Source organism: Equus caballus, chromosome 26, assembly GCF_041296265.1.
Source record: "Equus caballus isolate H_3958 breed thoroughbred chromosome 26, TB-T2T, whole genome shotgun sequence".
NCBI classification, from domain to species: Eukaryota; Metazoa; Chordata; class Mammalia; order Perissodactyla; family Equidae; genus Equus; species Equus caballus.
Window position 1 is genome coordinate 46,097,069 of NC_091709.1, and position 11,594 is coordinate 46,108,662.

Below are 11,594 nucleotides of genomic sequence, written 5' to 3' on the forward strand. Positions count from 1 at the left end.
CCGTGTGACAGTGCAGGCCTGGAGCAGGGCGTGCCTGTTCGCCAAAACCCAGTAGCAAGAGAAAAAGGGTGGGGCGGGGCAGCCTGGGGCCAGCCTGGGGCTGTCTGTGGGTGAGTGTTTGGTCCAGCCTTGCCTCCCCTCCCCTCACTCCTCATCTAGCCTCTTGGAGGGGGTCTGCCCACCTGCCCGCCTCGGCCCCCTCCTCCCTCTTCCACCCATCACCTCCAGGAACCCAGCTCCCTTTCCCCAGGGAAAACTGAATGCTCATCTCCCTCCTGTCTTCTCCATCCTGTTCCTTCCTGGCCGGTCTGAGCCCGACCCCACCTCCTCTGGGAACCCTCTCCTCCCTTGGTGGTGGATCTGCTCTTTGCTCACCCTCCTCAGGCCCCCCGCATGGTGGTGTCCCCAAGAGTCAGCCTGCCCACTTCCCAGGAGCCACCCACACAGGGCCTTGGGACGCCCACAGCTCTACTCTGACTCAAACCCCATTCCCATCTCCCTCTGCAGCCAGCTCACCACTGTCTGACCCTGCCCCAGCATGCATCCTCTGAAGGCCCTCCAGAGGCCTTTCCCTTGAGAGGACAAACCTCACACCCTTTATGTGCGTATCTATTTAATAAGCCTGTGGACCTGATACGTCCCGGGAAGTCACTTAAGGAAGAGGCAGAGCTCAGGCCTCAGGCCCAAGCTGGAGAGTTGCAGGACTGTCCAGGCCTTAAGGAGCTTCATGTTGCCGTGGAGTGCTGATCTGCAGGGTGCTGGGCAGGGGGAGGGATCAGAGAGCTGTGCCTCAGTTTCCCTGTCTGTCACGCAGGGATTGGCAATAGTACCTACCTCAGAGGTGGTTTGAGGATCCAGTAAATTAATACTCATAAAGTATTTAGAAGTGTGCTGGGCACAGAGCAGCTGTGGGCAAGCATTAGAGATTTTTTTTTTGTGGGTTTTTTTTTTTTTTTTTCTGGTGAGGAAGATTGGCCCTGAGCTAACATCTGTGCCACTCTTCCTCTACTTTGTGTGTGGGTCACTGCCACAGCATGGCTTGATGAGCAGTGTGTTGGTCCACACCCGGGATCCAAACCTGCAAACCCCGGGCCGCCGAAGTGGAGCACATGAACTTAACCATTATGCCACCAGGCCAGCCCCAGAGATTTGATTTCTTATCATTTCTTTCACTCTGCTTTTGCTACACAGAGGCCGGCCTCTGAGCTTTGGGAAGACATCAGGAGGTGACCTGGGGTCGGAGAACGGAGCCGGGTGGGAAGGTCTGGGGTGCTTTCTGAGGCTGTGTGTGTAGACGGCCTTTCTTTCCCTGGCCACAGGCCATCAGAACAGAGCAGCACTGGCCGCCCCTGGAAATGCAGCTGCGCAGTTTGTTTACTGGAAGTTATGATCTGGAGGGGGCCTCTTGCAACGTGAAAGCGCACTCGCCGCTTAAGAGAAGAGAGGAGGTTTTACCGCCACCGCCGGGGAAGCGAGGTCCCTTAGCGAGCGGTCAGCCCGTCTTACCCAGCACCTCCGAAGTGTGAATGCCGCATTACAATGGCAATTTGTGTCTCTTAAATAGTCAGCTATGAACAGTGGGGCCAAGCGAGGGGAGGCAGCACGCAACGAATGAGGGTGCTTGGAGTCGCAATCCACCTGCAAAGTGAGCCACGTGAAAGCCGAGTGACAGCTGCCGGGGGCGCGCAGAGGCGAAGCCTTGGCTTCTTGCCTCGCTCCAGCCCCTCAGGAATCGGGCGCTCCCGGCCCGCGGCTGCCGTGGCCGAGCCAGTGCCAAAGCGTCCACGGAGCCACCTGTGCTCCTGAACCGTCCTCACCTGTGGGCCATTTGGTGGGGCCTGCTTCTGGCCCCGGAGCCCACCTGCCCTCACCCTGGCCCTGAAGAGCCACGTGGCCCACATGTGGCCTTGTCCAGCCCTGTACCAGACCACGGGCCACCCTGCAACATGGGGGCTTCACAGGACTCCCCAGCTGAGAGCTGAGGCACCACTTCCCAGCCAGCTCCAGCCTGCTCCCTTCCTTCCTCCCACCCTCCTTCCCTCCCTCCTTCCCTCCTTCCTTTCTTCCTGCTACAGGCTGTGCTGCAGAGTCCAGGAGTGGGTGATGTGGGAAGGGCTACACCCTGTGGAGGTGACGGTCCAGCTGGGGAAATTGACGCTGATCACACACACACACACACACACACACACGAGTGGAGGTAAAGCTGGGGAGGGGTCAGTGCTGCCCGGAGCAGCTGCCTGGGGTTCCGCCAGGGGCCGTGGCTTTTGCCCTTCTTGCCCACATGGCCTGTGACCCACATTCAGAAATCTGTGGCTGCTGGGGACTCCTCAGCCACAGTTCTGGGCCTGTGGGCAGCAAGGGGGGCACCCTGGACCCTGCAGTGGGGAAGCCCTTGGGAGGCAGGGGTCACCCCCCCCCCCCAAGCCCTCTGGAGGCAGCGCTGCCTCCTGCTGTCCTCAGATGCCTGCCCCCGCCTCCAGGCAGCCCATCAGCCTCTGTTCCTAAGAAGTAAAAATCAGATGAAACCCTTAGTTCCTGGCCAGGGCCACCAGGATGCACAGACGGAGCGGTCACACACAGGCGGGCAGGAGTGTGTTCTTTTCCTTTTTTCCTGCCTCAGGCTCATCTTTGCCCATCAAAGGCAAGGAGCATAAAGGGCCCAGGGGGTGAGCTCAGACCCTAATTGTGAGTGTGTGAGTGTGCAAGCATTTGGGCGTGCGAGTGTGAGTGCAATGGTGTGAGCGTGAGCGTGTTGCTGGGGGGAGAACTGCTGTGTGGGGAGGGCTCCTGGCAGCGGTTCGGTCTTTGTCAAGTGCTGACAGCCACGTGGCGCTGTACCGTCGGTGCGGGATGCCACTGCACAGAAACGGTGCCAGTGATGGTGTCGGGGGTGGTGCTGTCCTCTCCTGGCCGAGGAGACGGAGGCCCGAGAGATGAGGGGCGTGTCCCCTTCCACAGCTGGGCCTGGACTCCTCGTCCAGTGCTCTCTCTGCATGGGGGGTGGGCTCGTGAGGTGCATGGGCTCGGTCCCCAGCTGAGTGTTCCAGGCCGATAGGCCCTGAGACGCCGTCTAATCTCAGGGATCGGGGGCGCCCGCCTGGGCCCTCAGTGGACAGCACTAGAAGCTTCTCTTCCGGTTCAGCTGAGGAGGGATGCTTGAAGGGAAGTGAGAGAGTGCAGAGCCTTGGGGGCTCAGGGACACAGCCGGCTTCCAGCAGCAGCGCCCCAAGCCATGTAGCCCAGCCGCCTGCGCCTGACCACCCACCTGCCTAGTCTGAAGCCTCACCTGGCGCTCCCGAGCACGGGCCTGGGTCTGCGCCTGCCGGGGGCTGGGCACGGGGCCCTGGCTCCTACCCCGGATGGGCGGTCCTGATGACCTGGGCGCGTCCCCAAATGCAGACGGGCCTTTCAGAAGACATCAGTGATAGAAGGGACAGTCTGTGGACACGCACGGACACCTGGATGAACCTCCAGAGAAGTCAGCTGAGCAAGAAAGGCCAATCCCGACGGTGACACGCATGTGATTCCCTTCAGAGAACATCCTTAAAGTGAGGACCTCGTGGGAACAGTCCGATTAGTGGTTGGCAGAGTTAGAGAGGGGCAGGGATGGGAGTAGAGTGGGCGTGGCTGTAGCCGGGCAGCTCGGGGACCCTTGTGTGGCTGAAATGCTCCGCATCTCATCTGCATCAGTGTCCACATGCTGGACGTGACACTGACTTCAGTTTGGCAAGATGTCACCACTTCAGGGAAGCAGGTGAAAGATCTCTGTGTTATTTCTTTTAGCTGCGTATGAATCTATTATTACCTCAAAACAAAAAGTTTAATTTAAAAAAAAGACAGTAGGGGCCTGCCTGGTGGTGTAGTGGTTAAGTCTGTGACGCTCTGCTTCGGTGGCCTGGGTTCGCAGGTTCAGATCCTGGGAGTGGACCTACACACAGCTCATCAAGCCACACTGTGGTGGCGTCCTGTATACAAAACAGAGGAAGATTGGCATGGATGTTAGCTCAGTGACAATCTTCCTCAGCTCAAAAAAAACCAAAAAGACAGCAGGCAGCGAGGACCAGGACAGATCCCCTGCCTTTGGGGCCGCTAGCCCCTTCCTGGCGCCCATGCCCAGAGGCTTCCCTGGGCCGGCTCTTCATTCTGCTCAGAAACTTGCAGACCAGAGACACACACCTGACTGCTTGGGACGTGCCCCAGCAGACTTCTCTCAGCCAGAGATTGGGGGGCGTCACAGGGAAGATGAGCCCGAGTGTGTGACACCGCCTTGCTTTTCCAGGTTCTCACTGTGCCACCTGCCACCCTGTCTGAAGTGTTCAGTGTCGCCGTCTTCGGTGTGGCAGAACAAGGTGATCACAGAGCATGGCGGCCGTGCTCTTTGGCACATCCGAGTGGTCTGGCAGCTCCGAGGCAACATGCTGGATCTCTTACTTTTGCTCTTTTCTCTCCTCCAGTTGCCCGTGTTCCGTGTCGACCTCAGTTGGACTCTGAGCACGTTTGCAAAGAAGAGCGAGCATCCGATCCTCGGGTAGGAGCGGGGCCGGAGGAGAAGGCGCCTCCTCTGCTGCCTTTGGCTCTGGGGCTGCCGTTCTGCCACCCAGCCTGCCGTGGGTCCCGCGGGGGGCTGCTCTCGTGCGACCCTGCCTGTGTCCTCACCTGTGGGAACGCGGCGTCCACCAAATGCAGACCGCTGGGGAGACTACATGTCTCCTGCTCCGGTCTCCCTCTCTGGACTCAGTGTCCAGGCAGACGACTGCCACGGTGCGGGTGACATTTCGGAGTCTGATGCTTGCCTTTCTGCCTCAGACTTACCTGACACGAGAGGGGCTGGAGCCAGAGGCTTGCCAGGGACCACTCACGGAGGATGCAGAGCACGGAGGATTCCAGGCACACTGTGGGCAAAATGGACGAAAACCCAGCGAAGCAAATTGCGTCCCCCGACTTCTCCCGGTGGCTTACAGCTTAATGTGCTCATTTCTCCCTGCTTATTTTCTCCCATTTATACGTTGCTGGCACTGGGTAATTTTACCCGGTTGCAGTCTCAGAGGAGAGTCGAGATTTGGTTATGAACCATCAGTAGAACAAGAAGTGCTGTCATCTGGGCTGTCTGCTCCCTCTGTGTGAGGTGGAACTCACTCGAGCAAGAACTTCCCTGCACTAACAGGGCCCTTTCGTCCCACAAGAAGCTCTCCCTAACACAGAAAGGCCCCCCCCTGGTTTCCATCTCAGTGTGTGTGTGTGCTGGGAGGGAAGGGGTTGGAGAGGGGGAAGAATGTAGGTTTTAGAGTCAAAAGTCCAGTGCTTGGCACTAGGACTTACCTGCTATTTAAACTTCAGTTTCCCAAACACTCTTTGTCGGGGTGGGGTGGGTCACTTCACATCCCAAAGTGGCCCTGGAGCTCCAACCATCACGACCATATTCCAGGCAGGAATAAGGAGAATGGAGGGGCAAGAGAGTGCTTCTCAGCTGAAGCAGCCCTCTTTTTTTTTTTTTTTTGTGAAGAAGATAGGCCCTGAGCTAACTTCTGTTGCCAATCTTCCTCTTTTTGCTTGAGGAAGATTGTCACTGAGCTGACATCTGTGCCAATCTTCCTCTATTTTATTTGGGATGCCACCACTGTGTGGCTTGACAAGCGGTGCTAGGTCCACGCCTGGAATCCAAACCAGCAAACCCTGGGCCGGCAGAGTAGAGCACGTGAACCGAACCACTATGAGCCCTTACTGAATTGAGAGGGGTTCACACCACAACCCCGTCCTCAGCCTCCCTCGTGGATACCCAGGTGGACACAGCCAGGTCCAGGATCCCTGCAGAGGCCCGAGGACCCTCTGGAACATTCCACACGCTCATAAAGAGAACCCGAAATCCCGGGAGAGGTGGCAGGGTGTGCACTGTGCCCAGGTGTACAGGACAACGCTCCCTGCCGCCAGTTCTGTGCCCCTGACAGACCAAGTCTACCCAGGGGCCTGGAAGCACCTCCAACCTGCCCAGAGAGAGGAACGGGGCTGGTTGGTCCAGGCCTGCGGCCTAGTGGGGGAGGACTGAGTCCCAGCAGGATCAGCTGTTCCCTGGCTGGGGCCCCTTGGGGGCTTTCCACATTCACCTGTGTTTCCAGCAGTGGTTGAGAGACCCCTCGAATGGAAGCGTGGACTTCCCAGCACACTGGTGGGTGATGCAGGAGTGATGGGGCCAGACCAAACCCACCCCCATCCATGTACCCCCATTCCCCTGACCCACCCCGCCCACAGGCGCACTCTTGCCTAAGGCTTCCAGTCTCTCTCCTCAGATGGGCAGCGTGCACAGGCCCCTCTGTGATCCAGGGGCTGAATCCACCTTGGGCCACCCTGTGGGTCTCGCCGTGTGTCTCGCTGTGGCTGCACCAGAGGCTCGCCTGAGGGAGGGTCGCCGAATAAAATGCAGGATGCCCAGCCCAATTGGAACTTCGGATAAACCCAGAGTAAGTTTTTAGTATAAGTATGTCCCTTGCAGTATTTGAGACATACTTGTCCTAAAAGACTCTTTGTGTTTCTCTGAAATTCCAGTAGAAATTCATCCTGAATTTCCGTTTGCTGAGCCTGGAGACCCTACGGGACCAGCTCCTACAAAGGCGGGTGTGCAGGCTCCACATCAGAACCCCGGGTGGGCCTGGGCCTGAGCCTGGGTGTGCGTGAAAAGCTCCTGCAGCAGCCGTGGGCACAGCCGAGCTGAAAACCATGGACTCATCAGCTCCACGTCCAAACTCTTACCTGCGGCCGAGGAGAAAAACCAACCTCAAAATGTAGGTGAACACCTGAAGATGCAGGCCTCCGGGCCGGGCCGGGCCGTTCCTCCGCGCTGGGCTGCCCCATTTGGACTGCCGCAGGCCTCTGTGGGAGCGTGCTCTGCCATTTCTTCAAAAAGCCTACGGTTAACCCACCAGCGTACAGTGAGGGAAGTGCTGGGGGGCATTAATTGCCCACATTTCCCCTCTGGGTACTAACAGGTGCCATAATGTATGAGTTTCATTCATTGATCAATCCTTCTAAAATAATAATCTTCTCATAGATTAAAAAGTTTAAACAAGAAGACCGTTTTCATCTTGCAATTTAAATCGTTTAATCAATTTAAATCAATTCCATTCACTTTGTGACCGAAAAGAAAACTTCGCATTCCGTTCACCTGATGGTTGACGAGGGGCGGGACCCAGGCAGGCGGGGCTGACCGGGCACCAGAAAGTCAGAAATCCTAATAAAACAGATCAACACCATCAACACCTTCCTGGCTCTTTTAAAACCACTCAAGAAAAAGTGATAATCCTTTGGAAAGAAAGACCAAGGAAATAAACCCCGAAAAGTTTCAAAAAGATGATATGAGCAAAAAAAAGAGACATACCTACAGAACAAAGATTATGAGAGAACTTTACCAACAACTTTATACCAATATAGTAAAACATTTGAATGAAAAGACTGATTCCTGAAAAAAACGAAACCAGATTTATCAGAACTGAGACAAGGAGAGGAGAAACTCTGGCAACGCCGATGACCATCACAGAGACTTCCTCATTGTCTCCAGGAAACGGCAATGTTGAAGCAGACCAGCCAGCCACGGGCAACCTTGGACACACTCGGCTGCTTTCGCAGGTGGGTCCTCTCTGACTTGAGGATGCGCAGGGCCGTGCTGACCGTCATGGCCAGAGGCGGGGCTGACCACCATAGGGTGGTGGTTAAACAAACCGTGGTCTCTTCTTACAGCGGAGCATTACACAGCAGTTAGAAACACGAACAGTTCCCGTGTGTCAACGTGGACTCAGGCACGGGGCACAAGGGATGGGACTTCACCCACAATTTAAAGCATGTTTTTTAAAAGAAAAGAACAGACATTAAATCAAGGTGTCGGCAGTGTGGCCCACACGTCCATCTCCCCTCAGTGGCCCTGTGCTGGAAGGAACAGTGATCAACACACTCCGTACACAGTAGGTGCTTAATGTCTCTTTGTTGGATGGCTAAAGGTATCGAATTTGGAGCCGTGAGTAGGGGTCCCTGTGAACACGAGCACGTGGACGTGAGATGGCGTCGAGGTCCATCGCAGGACAGCAGGCTCGATCTGCTCCGCCCCCTCCCCCTCCCAGGGGAAAGGGCACCTGGTGTCCACGTGGACGGACATTTGGGATACAGTGTCCTCGATGCTGCTCCCTCCAGTCGTGCAGACCTGCTGCACAGCTAAGGCCCAGTAAGTGGCTGAAGACGTCCATTTATCTTAAACTTAATGCGGAACAGTAGGATCTTTTCTTCTCAGTTTATTGTCACTTTTTGATCTCTGGCACCCTTTCGCCCGCCCCGCCTCTCTCCCAGGTCTGTGCAGAGAGGGGCTGCTTGGTGATGCCGTCCTGGGGCCCGCGGGCAGCACGGGCCCTCCTGGCCAGTGACCTCCGCACAGCTTCGGCAGAGCTGCTGCCTCTGGGAAGATGGTGAATTTTTTTTTTAAAATTAATTATTAATACACTGGACATTGTAAGAAAGTGGTGTTTCTGCAAGAGATCCTCTCATTGAGACATTTTTGTGAGGGTGTTTGATAAAGGTGAGAGTAGAAAGAACCTGTGGTGGTTTCCTGTGGCCGCCATAACAAATGACCACAAACTGAGTGGCTTACAACAACCCAAATTTGTTACCTTACGGTTCTGGAGGTCGGAAATTACACGCAGAAGCTAAAACTGTAAACCTTCTAGGAGTAAACACAGAACATCTTTTTGACTTGGGGATAGGCAAAGGTTTCTTAGAAAGTTCACAGAAAGCAACACCATAAAAGAAAATGTGATTTATTAGATTTCATCAAAATTTAAAAGTTCTACTCACCAAAATACCTCATTCAGAAATAAATAGGCAGGCCACAGACTGGGAGAAAATATGTGTAAAATATGTATCTGTCAAAGGACTGGGGTGTAATATACAAAGAACCCCACAATTCAACAATAAAAAGACAAACAGTTCAATTGAGAAATGGGCAAACGATTTGAACAGACACTTTACAAAAGAAGACGTACGAGAGGCCAGCAAGCACGTGAAAATTTGTTGAACATTATTAGACATTGAGGAAATAAAAGTGAAAACCATAGTGAGCCACCGCACTCACCAGAATGGCCAAGATTAAAAAGATGGAGTTTAGCAATGATGCTGATGGGAGTGTAAAATGGTACAATGTTTTGGTGAAAGATCTGGTAGTTTCTTTAAAACTAAATATATGACGCCCTATAACCCAGCAATTGCTCTTTTAGGTTTTTATCAAGAGAAATGAAAGGTATGCTCGCCAAAAGACTTGTACAGGCATCTGCTTAGCAGCTCTGCTTACTCAGTTGTGGCTGCTCTAACCAAGCCCCGCAGACCACAGCTTATTAACAACAAGCAGGGATTTCTCTAGGCCCGGAGGCTGGGTGGGAGTGCCAGAGGAGGTGGGTCCTGGTGAGAGCCCTCTGACAGTTGGGGAGTTCTTGTTGAATCCTCACACAGTGGGAAGAGAGCCAACTAGCCCTCAGGCATCTTCTCAGAAGGGCAGGAATCCCATTCTTGAGGGCTCCACCCTCATGACCTCATCGCCTCCCACAGGCCCCGCCTCCACAAAGCATCACATTGGAGGTTAGATTTCAACACATGAATTCAGGGGCGACGCGGACATTCAGTCCACAACGCAGCCTTGTTCGTAATAGCCCCAAATTGGAGAGAGCCCAGGTGTCCATCAATAGGAAAACGGATAAACTGTGGTACATCCATATGATGGAATTCAACTCAGCAATAAAAGGGAATGAATTATTTATACGTGCAGCAGCATCGATGAGTCTGAAAGCCCTTATGCTGAGTGAGAGCAGCCTTGTGCACACGAGCCCCTGCTGTGCCACTCCATTTATATGAAGGTCTGAAAAGACACACACAGAAGACTAATCTAGAACAGAGCAAAGAATCAGAACAACACTGACCCCGGTAGGGTGAGGTGGGGGCAAGGATCGAGTGGGAGGGGCATGAAGGAACCTTCTGGAATAATGATCCCGTTCCGTATCTTAATAAGGACTTGGGTTGCACAGGTATATGGACTTGTCAGAAATCAGCAAATTCCATGCATTTTATTGTAAGTTTTACTTCAAAAGAACCGTAAGAAAATGAGCCTCAGCTCTAGGTAATGATAGGCATGTTGAAGTATTTTGTGAAGAGAAGTGTATTAATATTTGTAACTTCCTTTGAAATGCATAAGAGGAAGATAGATGGATGAATGGAAGGCAGGATGGCTGGATGGCTGGCTAAGTGGTGAAGCAAGTGTGTAAAATGTTACAAGATGGAGACAAGACGGTGGGTGCACACCATGTAGTTCTTTCGACTTCTCTTTTAAAGTTTGAAACTTTTTATGCAAAAACGTTAAAGAAAAAAATGAAACGACAGGCACAGAACGTATTAGAACCATTTTTAGCAGTTCTGTTGCTTGACTGGGAACTAATCCTACGGGAGTAATTTAACTGAGGTAAAACCCTTTAACTGAAGGTTAACATGAGAAACTTCTTTGCAATGTATTGACAATGGCAAAGTCTGAAATAACCCCAGGGCAGTAAAGAAGATGATTGTTTAGTACGTAAAGTTTTTTCAGCACAGCAGAGACGGTTACAACACTGCTCAGAATCCTCATGGCAAAGACTGCGTGGAAAAAGGGGGAAAAAAAATCTTTGTTGTCCTGCAGCCGGGAAAAATCAGAATACAAAATAATTTTCACACAAGTAATTCTAAAATACATGTCGATATGAGCAGATTCTGGGAGATCATACACAGAAATTAAAATAGAGTTGCAATCACATAGCATCATTTTCTTCCTTTAAATGCCGTTCTATCCCTTTTTCAATAACAGAGTTTTGTGTGTTGTGGGTTTTTTTGTGAGGGAGATTGGCCCTGAGCTAACATCTATTGCCAATCCTCCTCTTTTTGCTTGAAGAAGGCTGTCACTGAGCTAACATCTGTGTCAGTCTTCCTCTCCTTTATGTGGGATGCTGCCATAATGCGGCTTGATGAGTGGGGCTAGGTCTGCGCCTGGGATCAGAACCTGCGAACCCCGGGCCACCGAAGCAGAGCCCATGAACGTAACCACTATGCCACTGCGCTGGCCTCAACAGAGTATTTTTTCAAAAAGTAAATATAAGGACCAAACTGAAAGTTATGCCAGAAAGATATGATGAAATTACACACTAATAGTATTTAAAGAGAAATTCTAAGCCCCCCGATCCAGGTTCGTTCTGTGGGTCTGCGCACACAACCTCTAAGCAGCAGGGCCAGTGGTCCTAGTGCTTGAGGGCTCTGACTCCAGGACTAGACATTTGACATTTCTGCAAATCTCTAATGTCGGCCCTGGTGGAAGACAGCTGGCTTCTCGTGTCTGCCTCTGCGTCCCGTCTGCCGTAACGGGCTTTGGTTGGAGAGTAAGGAGAGACCCGGCTCCTGATGCGTAGTTGGAAACGGGAGGGGGATGTGGACAGCCTTTTCAGAGGCTCATGATTTTCCTCTTTGTTACCACACCAGAACTCAGCGAGGGTTCCTTGCAACGTACAATCTGAGACTATACCATTGAACTTGTCCTTGTCACGTTCTGT

At 53.0% G+C, this 11,594-nt stretch overlaps 1 protein-coding gene across 5 annotated transcripts in view; it reads left to right on the forward strand.

Moving 5' to 3' along the window:
- The window catches only part of RRP1 (ribosomal RNA processing 1), a 46,578-nt gene extending 35,773 nt beyond the window's left edge, over positions 1 to 10,805 (forward strand). Inside the window, exons 12-15 of one of the 5 annotated variants that reach the window (XR_011432861.1) lie at positions 4,455 to 4,528; positions 4,807 to 6,163; positions 6,285 to 6,455; positions 6,541 to 7,063. Coding sequence is in view for 2 of the 5 variants with exons in the window: in XM_014736411.3 (XP_014591897.1) it covers positions 4,455 to 4,528; positions 6,285 to 6,455; positions 6,544 to 6,669 (371 nt within the window). In the remaining 3 variants the exon portion in view is untranslated. Of the gene's footprint in view, positions 1 to 4,454; positions 4,529 to 4,806; positions 6,456 to 6,540 lie in introns of all 5 variants that reach the window. The other 4 variants (XR_011432860.1, XR_011432862.1, XM_014736413.3 and 1 more) reach the window with 4 other exon arrangements.
- Positions 10,806 to 11,594: the final 789 nt, after the last annotated feature.